This window comes from Lissotriton vulgaris, chromosome 12 (assembly GCF_964263255.1).
Source record: "Lissotriton vulgaris chromosome 12, aLisVul1.2, whole genome shotgun sequence".
Taxonomy (NCBI): Eukaryota; Metazoa; Chordata; class Amphibia; order Caudata; family Salamandridae; genus Lissotriton; species Lissotriton vulgaris.
The window spans coordinates 643,372,418-643,388,361 of NC_141700.1; the positions used below are offsets into that span (position 1 = coordinate 643,372,418).

Below are 15,944 nucleotides of genomic sequence, written 5' to 3' on the forward strand. Positions count from 1 at the left end.
AAGAGCCATATTTTCCTACTCATTTTGAATATTTCTTTATTTCAACACTTACTTTATTTGGGGAAAACCTTGAAGGAACTACACATATGACCGCTTGCTGCATTTGGAATTTTGTCTCAGAAATGTATAGCTTTTCTTGATCACCCACTGGTTTCCACCACAACCGTAAGTAGGTTGAGAGCAAACACAATAGGAAAAATGGGCTAGCTCTTTGAAAAATGCCAAAACTTGTAAAAACTCAGTATTTCAAGAAAGTTAGAAAGATGGTGACTTTAGCACAGCAAACTGGTTGTTGGTGCCACTTTTAGGAACAAAGCAGACCGTTTTATCCAGAGCACTCTTTACCTATTTTTCCCCAAAAAACCTCATTAAACTTTTGCTGTATTTTACCTATTTCCTCAGTCCCCTCCAGGTGAAGCCACAAACCCTGGGTACTTGTAGAATCCCCAGGATGTTGGAAAAAGGACATACATCTGTAGTGGCTACCTTTTGTGGGGAAAACCTTATGGAGCCCTAATGCCAAACCTCTACAATTAGTCCAAAAAGAGCTCAGCACGGGGGTGGGTTGTATGGGGCCCCCAGCAGTTAATGAGTTAAAGAGATTCCATATCATGTAGAGATGTCATGTGGCGTACATGACAAGCATAGGGTTGTCGTCTCTCCTTTAGAATGCCAGTAGTGTTTCTGACCTCAGGCCTGAAGAAGAAATTAGTTCAAGAAAGCCGCAATAAAATCTTGGGAAGTGAATGCCATCTTGTCAAGGTCAGTAGGACCACCTTTTGAAACCTCGCAGGTGTAATATCAAAGTGTAGTTGTTTTTACATGTTTTACTATAATGACCACATTCACCTCCACTATTGGTGAATGGAATGCATTATCAGTAGCTTAAGCTTTCACATGGTTTCCTTAGAATAAAGAATTGTAAGAAAATACCATTCTTTCTAAACAAGGTAATGTTTTTTTTTATGGCAATTGACCGATCTAAATTTCCCCTTAAATTACAAATGCAGTAGAACGTGGCCTGCATGATTTTGATGTCAGAAAAGCCTTAAGAAAATACATTCTGCAAAAAGGCACAGTTCCCCCTGAATCTCACCATTAGAAGATCATCTACTAGACGGCTACATTCCCCAAAAAGCGATCTCTCTTAAATATAAGAAATTGATCAACAACACCCCTGATCCACTAGGGCGCTTACGTGAGAGCTGGGGGAGAGACGGACTGGAGTTTGATGATGAAGAGTGATGGGAGGCGGTCGCCTCCCCTAAGGAGGTGGCAAACTCGGCATGTCTGCGTTTGGTCCAGCTCAATATTCTACGCAGAACATACATCACTGGGCTCCAATTAGTTCACATGGGGAGGAGGGAAATTGCAGACGCAACTGTGGACATGTAGGCACTTTCATCCACATAATATGGGAATTTGACCAGATACAAAAGTATTGGCGAGATATACTTGAAGTGATGGAGGTAGTGCTTAATAAAACCATCCGACCAGAGGCTAAAAGGTGTCTCTTAAACATGTGGGGGCCCACCAACTTAACAAGTATGGAGAGGCTTTGGGCTACGTTGGGGGCTATGGTGGGCAAGCAAGATATTGCACAGCGGAGGGGGGCAGCTGCTCACCCAACTCTGGCTTCCTGCAAAAGAAGTTTAGACTGGTGCATGTTTAGGGAGAAGACTTTACCTGGCGCGAGGGTGCCCCAAAAAGTGTTCCGCAGTGTGGACTGGGTGGAACGACTATCGGGGAGGAATTTGCGTAGCCCCTGTACACTCCACAGAGGAGGAACCATTGTCCCCTTGATGCAACTCAAAAGACAACTTATCACCACCGGAATATTGAACATTGTCTGACTGTAATCACCATTGTGTCATATCCATAACAAATGTGCTAATGCTGACTGTTATTTTTCTTTCCTTGGTTTATAATCAATAAAAAGTTTTTTTTGTTTTTTTGGTTTTTTTTTAACTACATTGGCAAGCAGAGAATGACAAGCTTGATCTTTGCAACATTTGGGCATTCATTTACGGAACGGTTCATTTTCAAAGTAAGCCTCGCCACGTGGATGGCACATTAGTGTATGTACCAGATGGTAGATACAAAGTTAATTGGGTACATTACGCAAGAGACCCTGTAAACTTAGGTTTAAAGGAGATCTGTGAAGCAACATCATGGGGTTCTGTATTTGCATTTGTTGAATGCTTCCATCTTGAATAACACAAGACAGAATGCGCTGGTGGGACAGGCAGTATTAAAATATTGTAGGACCTGGTCTGCTTCTAACCCACTACAAGTTTGAACAACTTAAACATAGTTACAAATCGTGCTTAGTGGCAGATGATCTTCTTTCACAGGTCACAGGTCCGTACTCTGACACTTTAAACTGCAAGTTAGCAAAAGATTTGTGCTGCAGGTGGTTTGGCCTACCTGTTCAGTGGACAAAATAAATATGCACACGTGTTGTCCTTAATCCCAAACAATGTGTCCTTGGCGCAGGGGTGTAGTGCAAGCCTGTGGGGCACAAGGGGGCAACCCTTCCAGGGCCCCCATTCAGCTAATGGATAATGTATATGTGTGAGATATGGGAGAATCAAGAGACCCCTTATCACATTCTGCAAGGGGAGAGGGGTCTATCAATTTCTATTACGACACTGCCTGGGTGTTGAGTGATAGCAATTTCACAACTCTGGTTGATTATGTGGAATGATCACACTGCAGTTTTTAATCCTATAAGTACATCTTTGTCTTAAAAAGATTTCTGTGTTTCTTTCATTAACACAGGTCTGTCCAATCTGTTCTGCAATGCCGTGGGGGGACCCAAGCTACAAGAGTGCCAACTTTCTGCAACATCTCCTACACAGGCACAAGTTCTCCTATGACACATTTGTGGTGTGTATCTAATTCTCTTAAAGTACCTCTTATCTACAGTAGTGCATGTAAAATAGAGAAGTTTACTGCTAAATTTCACCACTGGTACTTTGTGCGTTGTCCTTGGGGGCATGAGCAACTTCTAGATGTTGTCTGCTGCTTTTAGTTTTTAGGTCTCGCTGAACCAATGCGTAAGCATTGTTCGGCGAGATTATAGTAAGGCTTCCGAAAAGTCTCCCCAAACTGCGAATTCAGTACAGTTCATGTGAGCGAGGCGCGTGCACAGCACATATTCCTGTCTGTCATTTGGGAGCATGTGCGCCTCGGCATCAGACTTCAAAGGCATCCGCTCCCCGCCCCCGCATCAGACTTCAAAGGAATGTGCTCCCCACCACAGCAATGCCGAGAGGTTGTTAACCTAATTCCCACACGCCGACCATCCTCTTGTCTTACACTAACGCTCATACCTCTCGGCATAGATCACTACCAGTTCACTGTTCGACTTGCCCTGTTTGATCAAAAACAGCAGCACCTACACAGATTTTTAGTTAGACACTGTGATTCACTGTCTTTCACCCACAATGTTTTTTTTAACCGAATGGACCACTCAGCTTTGTAAATCTGCCACGGTAGTTCGTGCATGATTCGTGCACTTTCTGTCTCACCTCTGCGAAAGTCTTTTGAAGCCATACCACTGCCCGCAACAGAATCGTGGACCCTCACAACTATGTTCTCCTCCATACATGTTTCAACTGCTAAACCAGTATCGCCTTTCTTTCCCTCTCCCACTTCGATGCCCACCCTACCCGGCACTCTGGATCCCACATCACGGATAACTACAAGTTATAAATATATCGCTGCCCTCGTTCTAATTTTGTTCATCATACTTACATGTGTCTTTTCTTGACATAGTTTTTTGTGCAATTTTAATAATTTTTGGCACCAACTTATTGATTTGATTCCATGTACACCACTGTTAATTGTCATAATTGCTGTATCTTGCCTCTCCCTTCTCTTTCCTCATGTCCGCTCCCAATCTTTTTATCGCGCCTCTTCTGCCCCATGCGCTTGGTGCATTTCTTGATCCAAACATGATTCAAACGACCTATGTCGCACTCCTAAATATTTTTGGCGACCGATCTCGGGGACCTCCTTTAAACACTTTCCAAATGCAACCTATGAATGTATGATCCTGACGCATTGCTAATTGTGTTTTCCGTCATGATTTTTGCTGTTGATTCGTAACCTCTTTCTGATGTTTTTGTCTTTTTTTGTAACTATTATATCTTGGCACCTAACCTATTGCATTGACTCCATGCAAACGATTGTTGTATGATGAATGTCTTAACTGCCTCATACTGCCTCGCCCTTACTCTCCTTATGTTCGCGCCTGTTTCATTTATCGCGCCTCTTCCACCCTATACGCTGCCTCACACACACTGCGTTGTCACACACACACACACACACAGCAATGTCTCACACTACGCAGTCACAAACTGCTGTGTGTCACTCACACTGTCCTATCACACAGACACTGCGCTGTTACACACAAACTGCACTGTGAGACACACACTGCACTGCCTCACACACACACTGCCCTACCTCACACACACACTGCGCTGTTACAAACTGCACTGTGAGGCACACACTGCACTTCCTCACACATACACTGCGCTGCATCACACACACACTGCGCTGCATCACACACACACTGCGCTGCATCACACACACACTGCGCTGCATCACACACACACTGTCCTGCATCACACACACACTGCCCTGCCTCACACACACACACTGCGCTGCCTCACACACACACACTGCGCTGCCTCACACACACTACACTGCCTCCCACACACACACTGCGCTGCCTCACACACACACTGCGCTGCCTCACACACACACTGCGCTGCCTCACACACACAGTGCGCTGCCTCACACACACACACTGCGCTGCCTCACACACACTGCGCTGCCTCAAACGCACACATTGCGCTGCCTCACACACATTGCGCTGACTCACACACACACTGTGCTGACTCACACACACACTGCGCTGACTCACACACACACTGCGCTGCCGCACACACACTGCGATTGTTAAATGATGAATGTCTTAACTGCCTCATACTGCCTCGCCCTTTCTCTCCTTATGTTTGTGCCTGTTTAATTTATCGCGCCTCTTCCACCCTTTACGCTGCCTCACACACACTGCACTGCCTCACACACACACTGCCCTACCTCACACACACGCTGCGCAGTTACAAAATGCACTGTGAGACACACACTGCTCTGCCTCACACACACACACACTGCGCTGCATCACACACACGCTGCGCTGCATCACACACACGCTGCCCTGCCTCACACACACACTGCGCCGCCTCACACACACTACACTGCCTCACACACACACACTGCACTGCCTCACAAACACCCACACACTGCGCTGCCTCACACACAAACTGCGCTGCCTCTCACACACACTGCGCTGCCTCACACACACACTGCGCTGCCTCACACGCACACTGCGCTGCCTCACACGCACACTGCGCTGCCTCACACACACACTGCGCTGCCTCACTCACACACTGCGCTGCTCGCACACACAATGCGCTGCCTCACACACACACACAATGCGCTGCCTCACACACACAATGCGCTGCCTCACACACACACTGCGCTGTCTCACACACACACACTGCCTCACACACACTGCGCTGCCTCACAAACACACTGCACTGCCTCACACACACTGCCTCACACACTGCGCTGTCACACACACACAGCAATGTCTCACACTGCGCAGTCACACACTGCGGTATACATACATATATATATATATATATATATATATATATATATATATATATATATATATATATATATATATATATATATATATATATATATATATATTCAAACACAAGTTTGCCTGTTAGAGAGGGGACCACACGCAGGAGAGTGATTTTCTTGCTTTAATGGTTGACAGGAGGCCTTTCTTACGACTCGTTGCACAGCAATAAAATGAGGCAGTCCATCCCGACGCGTTTCGTGCCAGGTCGGCACTTCTTCCTGGGGTTGTGGGCTGGAAACAGTGGAGAAGGCAAACGATGACCAACACTCCTTTTCAGGTGAATGATGATTAGTACCGCCCCAGTGGGCGTGGCCACCAACATGGCCTGATGGTACATGTAGTGCTGTTTGTTTGTCTCAAGTGAGTCGTTGCTTTTCACCACAGCTTATAAAATGAATTAACTCCCAAGTGGGTTTGTTGTGTCAAGTTCGTCGCACAGAATGCCGCTTACTCCCATCAGCCGCGCTCTCCTGTCCCAAGGCTGAAGCGACGGTTGGCGCTTCTGCAGGACTGCGCGAAGCGCAGCGGGATCCTCTCGTGACCCAGGCAGAGCCACAACAAATTCAAACACAAGTTTGCCTGTTAGAGAGGGGACCACACGCAGGAGAGTGATTTTCTTGCTTTAATGGTTGACAGGAGGCCTTTCTTACGACTCGTTGCACAGCAATAAAATGAGGCAGTCCATCCCGACGCGTTTCGTGCCAGGTCGGCACTTCTTCCTGGGGTTGTGGGCTGGAAACAGTGGAGAAGGCAAACGATGACCAACACTCCTTTTCAGGTGAATGATGATTAGTACCGCCCCAGTGGGCGTGGCCACCAACATGGCCTGATGGTACATGTAGTGCTGTTTGTTTGTCTCAAGTGAGTCGTTGCTTTTCACCACAGCTTATAAAATGAATTAACTCCCAAGTGGGTTTGTTGTGTCAAGTTCGTCGCACAGAATGCCGCTTACTCCCATCAGCCGCGCTCTCCTGTCCCAAGGCTGAAGCGACGGTTGGCGCTTCTGCAGGACTGCGCGAAGCGCAGCGGGATCCTCTCTGGCACGAAACGCGTCGGGATGGACTGCCTCATTTTATTGCTGTGCAACGAGTCGTAAGAAAGGCCTCCTGTCAACCATTAAAGCAAGAAAATCACTCTCCTGCGTGTGGTCCCCTCTCTAACAGGCAAACTTGTGTTTGAATTTGTTGTGGCTCTGCCTGGGTCACGAGAGGATCCCGCTGCGCTTCGCGCAGTCCTGCAGCAGCGCCAACCGTCGCTTCAGCCTTGGGACAGGAGAGCGCGGCTGATGGGAGTAAGCGGCATTCTGTGCGACGAACTTGACACAACAAACCCACTTGGGAGTTAATTCATTTTATAAGCTGTGGTGAAAAGCAACGACTCACTTGAGACAAACAAACAGCACTACATGTACCATCAGGCCATGTTGGTGGCCACGCCCACTGGGGCGGTACTAATCATCATTCACCTGAAAAGGAGTGTTGGTCATCGTTTGCCTTCTCCACTGTTTCCAGCCCACAACCCCAGGAAGAAGTGCCGACCTGGCACGAAACGCGTCGGGATGGACTGCCTCATTTTATTGCTGTGCAACGAGTCGTAAGAAAGGCCTCCTGTCAACCATTAAAGCAAGAAAATCACTCTCCTGCGTGTGGTCCCCTCTCTAACAGGCAAACTTGTGTTTGAATTTGTTGTGGCTCTGCCTGGGTCACGAGAGGATCCCGCTGCGCTTCGCGCAGTCCTGCAGAAGCGCCAACCGTCGCTTCAGTCTTGGGACAGGAGAGCGCGGCTGATGGGAGTAAGCGGCATTCTGTGCGACGAACTTGACACAACAAACCCACTTGGGAGTTAATTCATTTTATAAGCTGTGGTGAAAAGCAATGACTCACTTGAGACAAACAAACAGCACTACATGTACCATCAGGCCATGTTGGTGGCCACGCCCACTGGGGCGGTACTAATCATCATTCACCTGAAAAGGAGTGTTGGTCATCGTTTGCCTTCTCCACTGTTTCCAGCCCACAACCCCAGGAAGAAGTGCCGACCTGGCACGAAACGCGTCGGGATGGACTGCCTCATTTTATTGCTGTGCAACGAGTCGTAAGAAAGGCCTCCTGTCAACCATTAAAGCAAGAAAATCACTCTCCTGCGTGTGGTCCCCTCTCTAACAGGCAAACTTGTGTTTGAATATATATATATATATATATATATATATATATATATATATATATATATATATATATATATATATATATATATATATATATGTGCATAACAATATAAATACAAATATAAATGCATGCATACATATATGCATACATATGCATCTTATGTACATAACTGTTTGAAAACACATAATAACACTCTGTGCATACAATTACACACCTCATATTACACTCTACTCAATGCAACATACATACACTACATATAATAACACACAGTTTCACATACTTAAATGCTACATAATAACAGTGATCTCAGTGCAACATGCACTCCAAATACCATTCAGTACCACATAATTACATACCACATATTTACTATACTGAATGCAACATACACTCCACACAATACCACTCAATGCAACATACTGATATAATACATAATTACACTGCCTCAATCCAACATACACTTCAAATAATACCACTCAGTGCCACATAATTACACGCCTCATGTTTACACACAACTCAATGCAACATAAATACACTCCACATCATACCACACAGTGCCACATAATTATATGCTACATCATACCACTGCACTCAATGCGCCATGCACACCAAATAATACTCAGTGCCACATAATTACACGCCACCTAATTATATACTGCTAAATACAACACACACTCCACACAATACCACTCAGTGCAACATATTTATATGCTACATAATTAAACTACACTCAATGCAACATACACTCCAAATAATACCACTCAATGCCACATTATTACATGCGACATAATGACACTCTACTGAATACAACACACACTCCACACAAGACCACTCAGTGCCATATAATGATATGCTACATAATTACACTTCAATCAGTGCAACATAAATGCACTCCACATATTAACACTCAGTGCCACATAATTACATACCATATATTTACACTCTTCTCATCTGTGCCACACACTTACAAGCCACATTATTACACTCTACTCAATACAACATAAATACTATCACAATAATACCACTCGGTACCACAAAATTACACTCCACATATTTACACTCTACTCAATGCACCATACATGCACTCAACATAAAGCCACTCTGTACCACATAATTGCACATCACAGATTTACTGTACTCCATAAAACATTCATACACTCCACACACTTGTCCCATTTGCGAAAGTTTAAGCTATTGGCATTATAAATGCCTATGCTATTTATTTATTTTCTAAAACAACACATAAATTAAAAAAAATCAATTAATAATTCCAATAGCTCACACTTTCCAAATGCGAGACCTATTGCATTGCAAATGCTTGTTTAAGGTTCCTCTTGTTGGTGTTGACTTACTGGCATAACATCTACAAAGTAGAAATAAGTCCTGATTTTCTTTGGGTCCTCTCTGATGGCAGTTCAGCATTTTAGATATGCGTTCAGTCCCTAACTTATGGTGTATTCCCTTGTGAGCTCAAAGACGGAAAAAATAATTTAACATGCAGCCTCTTTCCCGGGCCCACTGAAGTCTTTGTGCTGACCTAGGGATGAGCTATCTTAGCGACTCGTGGAGGCACAATATGAACAGAAAAACTATATATATTACAGGTAAGTAACCTTGCCCATCATGGCCATATAAGAGAGGTGGATTTGGGTTTGGAGTCCCCAGTTTTCAGGTTTTCTATTTGGTTGCGCAGTGCAGTTTTGCCCACTCTTGGTACCACCTAGACTCACGAATTCCATATTCTAGACCTGAGGCGCACCTGGTGCTTCCCACGCCATTCTGCACGGTATTGCCACAGGAATTCCCGAGAGATCTCTGGGACATTCAGACAGTCTCCACCACTAGCTGGGCTTGGCGGAAGCTGGCGAGGGTGACGGGAGGGGGTGCCCTATACTCACCTGAGATCCCAGTTATTAATAACCCTTGGCTCCCCATCACAGAGGAGAAGCTGGTGCAGCACACACTTATTGCATACTCTATGAATACGTTTGGGGATTTGTTCCCAGAGGGACATATTTTCACTAGTACGGAGGGAGGGAAGTTCAGTGATGCAACATTTATGGACCAATTTATCTTCAGTAGCATACGGAGGGCACTCAGAGCTACGGTTTCAAGATATCCGTTGGAGCCCAAGGCCTTTCCTCCACTTACGCTCCTAATTTCGGGTCCCGGTGGAGAACACCTGATCTCGAAGCTATATAAATCTTGCATGTCCTTAATCCCCAGCAGAGACACCAAGATACGGGAGGCATGGGAGCGGGACCTTGGGCACCCTATACAGGACTCACATTGATCCTTTTGTTGTGCGCAAACCAAAGAGGTCTCCTTAAATAGCAGACATAAGCTTATACACTTTAAGTACTTGTGGAGGGTCTACATGACCCCGGCTAGGATTCACGTCATTAACCCAAATCGGCCGCACTCCTGTCTTGAGTGTGGTGGCCCACAGGCAGACTTCACCCACCTGACGTGGAACTGCACTAAGATTGGGATCTTTTGGAGATCCATTTTTAGGACGATGGTGCAAAAGACTCACCTTGAATTTGGCCCCACTCCGGGAGTGGCCCTGCTGGGATCTGTGGGAGGGCTCCCAAAGAAGCTGCTTAAATTTACCGCCATTGCATTGTTGCACGCTAAGAGGGAAATAGCTCTTCAGTGGGGCAGCCGGATCTCCCCCACAGTGAAAGACTGGCTATTCAGTCTAACATACTGCAACACTAACTGCGAACTCTACGCCACCACATTACCCTCAGTTTCTCACCCAAGGGATATTTTGGAACCATTAAAAAAATGATCTACTAGAGACCAGTTCTGCCCCCACATCACAACAGCCTGCTAGGATTGTCCCCACACGAGTGGGGTAATTTTTAGGCCGACCTTATTTTCTTTGTTATTGTGTTTATTCCATCAGGAAAGGTGGGAATGTGATGGCTGGAGTGGGCTCCCTGACCCGAGTTGATCAGACTGGATAGTCTCAATATATTTTATATGCCACCCTCTTGAAATGGACTATTGATAGCTTGTGCACAAGTACAGTATCTTCTATCATTTTTGGACCACAAATGATGTCTATTTGTTTCTTACAAATGTTTCTGATTGCAGTGAATAACCATGCAATGTTGTAATCCAGATGAAAATGGAAATAAATGTTTAATTTGGTTTTTTTTTCAAAGTAACCTTGCCCATGCTAGTGGCAGAATCTCTTTAGAATATACATCTTTCTATACAGACCCGTATCTCTTAATAAATGGTTGTTTTTTTTGCATATTGGTTTATTTATTAATTTTGGGGATTTCTAGAGTTCCCAATTGCCTATCAGGGTGTCTAGGTGCAGAGAGGCATGGCAGCTTTGCTAGGCAAGAGAAGGAAAGGACCTTGACCGAAGAAAGCCAAGTTTTCAAGGGTTTTCAGAAAAGCAGGATTTTTTCAAAGGCGTGGCAGTAGACCATCCCAAGTTTAGAGGCAAGACTGTCTCAGTTTGATAACTAAAGATTTTGACTTTCAGAAATGTATCTTCAACAAATTGTATCGCATAGTATAGCAGCATCAAAATGCAAAGATGTGTGGTTTCATTAAAACTTAACACTCATTAGAACCAACCTAATGTTTTCTAGGACTAATAATCTTCCTCCTGTCCTTACAGTTGACAGATGGAAAAACAAAAATTGCTGAAAGCAGAATTTGTGACTTTCTATGCTTTGCTCTTTAAATTTTTCAGCCTAACTGATGGTTGTTTGCTTGGATCACGGCCAAATTGTCCTAGGATCTGGGGAAGTTTGTGATTACAGACCTGTTCCCTAGTATGTACTGCAGAATTTCCAGTATTTGTGTTGAAGATTCACTTGCTCTGTTCTCTCCTGCCATTTAATATAGAATTTGAAATAGACTTCTTGCACTGTGACTTATACCAGATCCATTCTATTTTTGTGAACGGCCCTATATGTTAATAGGTTGGTTTGCAAAAAAAAACGAATCGTAGGTTGTCGCACATTAGCCTACCTTGTGAATATTAATGCGTCAGCTTGCAAATTGGTACCCACTAAAATTTGCTGCCATCACAAGCATGATGGTCTGAACAGACCACCCTGTCTGTGATTGCTTTTAAATAAATAAATCAATCCTTTTCTTTTTACTTAAATGCAGTCCGTTTCACTTAAAGTTCAATATACTTTTTTAAAAAGAGTAGTCAGTGGCCCAATGCATACAATTCCTAAATAAATGTGTCAACATTCTTAATGGGTGGGTTACATTTGGGACTCCTCATTTGTGAGTGGATTACCACCACGCATTTGTAGTCGGTAAAGTATTAATATTTTACTACCAGATTTCAGTTGGAAAATTTTAATATGTTCCACTGCAAATTAGTATTTGGCAACAATGCCCAAAACAAATAACAATTCGGAATGTAGTCACATCCAAATTGCGATATGGTAACTTACAATTTAGGTTTCTTACCTACCTAAAGGCCTTTTTTATGGTTGCAAACTTCAGATTATGCGACAACAAAAAGCCTTCGTACATCTGGCCTCTAGCTTCAGTTTCAAATATCTGTGTAATGACTAGTGTTCACTGAAATCACAATAGTCGGGGACAGGCTCCTTAATTTTATTTGCCATCTGTTGGGAGTTGTTTAGCAGCCCTCTAGGAAAGAAACTTTTCACTGTGGGCTTAATTCAGCACTGGATGGTCCTTATCAATTCTTTAGGATTACTGTTGAATATCAGAGTTATCAGTGATGATTTGTAGCCCTCCTCATCAGCTCCTCTCCCAGAGTAATTCGGAAGGTTGTCTCAGTTTTGGTAGGCTATCTTCAGCCTAGGGTGAGTCATATGTTCTACTTCTCAAATAACTCATAATGCAAATACTGTCACCCGCAACGTATAAGAAGCACTGTATTCTGATTTGCAACACTCTTCAGATGTGGAATTTTCAATTATCTACTAGTCATTTTGCCTGATTTCATCTCCAAGGCTTCAATTTATCGGAGCAGAAGTCTTCTCTGAAGAAGACGGTCTCTCTGAACTAATACGTTTTTCAATCAGCATTCAAAAACTGATTGAGAAAGCGGACTAGTTGTTGATGAAATTGGATTTTATGGGGAATATTGCATAGCTGCGGCCACCATAAACAAAGGGTGGTGTAGGTCACCGGGAAGGCATCGCACAGGGTTTGAGGGGGAAGAATACAATATTTAAAATAAATAAACTAACCTTTTGCTGCCAGCAGCCTCCAGTGTCGCGCCACCTCTCCTCTTCCTGCCTGGTCTCAGCAGCCCATTGAACAGGCTCCCTGTCCAGTCCCCATGCTGCAGAGCAGTGCAGGAATTGGTCTGAGCAGGCAGAAAGACGCCCTGCTCAGACCAGGGAGTCTGTTGGGTTACTCCAGCCCGGCAGCTCAGTGCAGCTGGGATGGAGAAAACCTAAGTGTGCATGTGTGTTTTGGTCGGCCTGAGATGGCTAGCCAAACACACATGAGCACTTAGTGGTTGGAGTGCACTAGCACTACATTTCGTAACTCTGAGCCAGGCAGTGAGGACTACACTCCTCCGCTATTGCGGAGGAGCCGCAACTGATCTTGCGTGGTGGCATGTTGAGAGTTTTGTCACACTGCTGATACAGTGTTTTCTTTGTCCCCAATGACAACAAAGTCAGATTTATCGGAAACAGAAAATGAGCTGCTGTGGCAGAGAGGTCCCAGCACACTCGTGATTAGTCCTGCATATAAGTTCATCCTTGAGTGCTCATCTTCCCAGTACTCTGCTGCTATGTACACCGCTGCAACCATGTTCAGATAAAGTTCATCAATCTATCTCAAAAAGAGCACACTCCCGAGTTCCATAAGAACAGAAAACCACATGTCCAAATGATCCTTCTTTCTAACCATCAAGTTCTCAGAAAACATATACAAATAGCCAAATCGTTCCGTTCCTTTGAATATGTAATATTATAGAACGTCTTCAGGGCTAAAGCATCATAGATTTCTGTGCCCGTCATCCATCCTATGTTTTACTTCTGTAATTTTTATGAATTGTCACATGATAGTGACACCGTTTGACTAGTGTGTTGTTGATCAGGGATCAAACACCAAGACATTTCAGACTTTTCTATCAAGTTTATGGAATTTCTCACTTCACGGATCCCTCTGTTTTCTGTTATTAACACAAATATTGTCAGTAGAAGGCAGATGTTAGAGGTAGGAACATGGTCTTATGACGAGCGAATTGAGCAAAATTAGGCACCAACAACAGGAATAGCAGAATCCTGATTTGAAGAGATTAATGCTAGCAATCGGTCACTATACTTATCTCTTGTGCCCGTTTCTCTGCAAACATTAAAATCTCAGTCCGGTTTTGATAACCAACTGCATCTGAGCTCTCACTCTGCGGTCACTTACCTGTCTCAGTCTGAAAATGGGTATTTCTTAATGGCCTCTTGTGACCGTTCTAGTACACATTCTCTCAAACGTGTTGCTTGTACTGCTATCTAAAAGTCACTAGTGCCATCTCATGTGATGCAGAGTTGGCTGGATCAACGATACCATTATTTCAGTCTCCATCCGTCTAATGTTTGCTGTGAGGGCTTGAGGGCAACCATAATCTTGATGACTAAAATGCTTCCCCAGCCAAGCCTGAGAAATCTGTCTGTGGTGCCACGTATGGTGAATGAGGAAGCTGGTGTGCTTGTTTCCATTGTTTTCTCTTTAGTGCTGCTTTGAGCCTTATGGTTTTGAGCCTAAATGATTGATAAAGCTGTTCTGCTTAGTCCAACATTTTCTCCTTGATGCAGATTTTGTTAATATGATAATTTTATTTATTTTTCTGCAGGATTACAGTATTGATGAGGAAGCTGCGCTGCAGGCCGCCCTGGCCTTGTCGCTTTCCGAGAACTGAAGAACTGCTTAAGCAGTGACTGGAAAACTAGGCCCATGCTCCTCCCTGCACTGCTCGCCTTGTCAAGCAAGGGAGCATATGGCTCTGTCATTCCTCGGCTTTCCCTCTAATAGGTCGCCAGTCACTTTTATTTATTCGTCCTATTTTTTACTAAGATGGAACCTTTGTGACTTTCTACAAGGACAGAGAAGCCGACTTTCCTTAACGGAGCGAGGTGGTCACTCAGTGAAACTAGGACGATGGACATTAAACAAGCTGCGTAGATTTTAATTAATGCTTTAAGAATATATTTATATTTATTATTCAAAGACTTTAATGCGTACGTGCGCCTTCATTTGCAGAAGCAATCCAAATCTTCTATAAAAATACATTTTTAAAAAGTGGTTTTTATTTAAAATCTACAGAGGTAAATTGTGAAGTTCACAGTTTTCGAGATATTTCTTTTTTACTTCTTTTCCTTGCAATAATTATTTAACCTCTTGCATGCGGCCGCGATTCTGCGCCTGTGCGGCAAAATCGCAAGTAGGCGGGTTTATGACGGCCCCCAGCCGTCTTCAGCACACGAGCGCCATAGTGCATGACGGCTGGGGGCCGTCGTCAGCATGCAAGGGGTTAAAAGTGAAAGACGCAAGCCTTTCATTCTGAGCAGGTTGGGTATTCAGCCCGGCTGCCTGCGACAGCAGAAGTGTTGAGCTCAGTAAACTTTGAAACCTCCATGCTTTTGAATTGATACCATACCTTTCCCTGTTTGTATTAATCCTGTCGGTGACAAATTAGATTGTTCAAAAAGAAGCTGTTGCTCACCAGTTATTGTGTTTTAATTCCTATGTGCATTGCTGAAGTGAAAGAGTGAAACTATTTTAAAAAGAAATAACATTTTTAACAGGGCCATTGAAACTCAAATGAGGTGTAATTCTGAACAGATGAAATTATATTGGAGCCAACCACCTATTGAACTTCATTACTGTCAAAGGTTTTCCATCACACTAATGAGCCCCAACTAGGCACAAATATGTGTGTTATTGTTCGGCATCTTTAAGAGATGTGTATTTTTTGTTTGACAAAGAGCTTTTGAAGTGACATATTATTCTTAGTTTTTCTTTGGAAAAATTTGATGCGAAAAAGTGGATGCTTATTAATGAAAATTTGCATACCTCCAGATTTGGCT

General features: G+C 43.9%; 1 protein-coding gene across 1 annotated transcript in view; it reads left to right on the forward strand.

Annotated features, from left to right (window-relative positions):
* RNF166 (ring finger protein 166) overlaps nucleotides 1–15,560 on the forward strand; it is a 116,491-nt gene extending 100,931 nt beyond the window's left edge. The window contains exons 5-6 of the mRNA XM_086945813.1: nucleotides 2,782–2,889; nucleotides 14,711–15,560. Coding sequence (XP_086801939.1) covers nucleotides 2,782–2,889; nucleotides 14,711–14,776 — 174 coding nt within the window. The 3' untranslated portion in view covers nucleotides 14,777–15,560. The remainder of the gene's footprint in view (nucleotides 1–2,781; nucleotides 2,890–14,710) is intronic.
* Nucleotides 15,561–15,944: the final 384 nt, after the last annotated feature.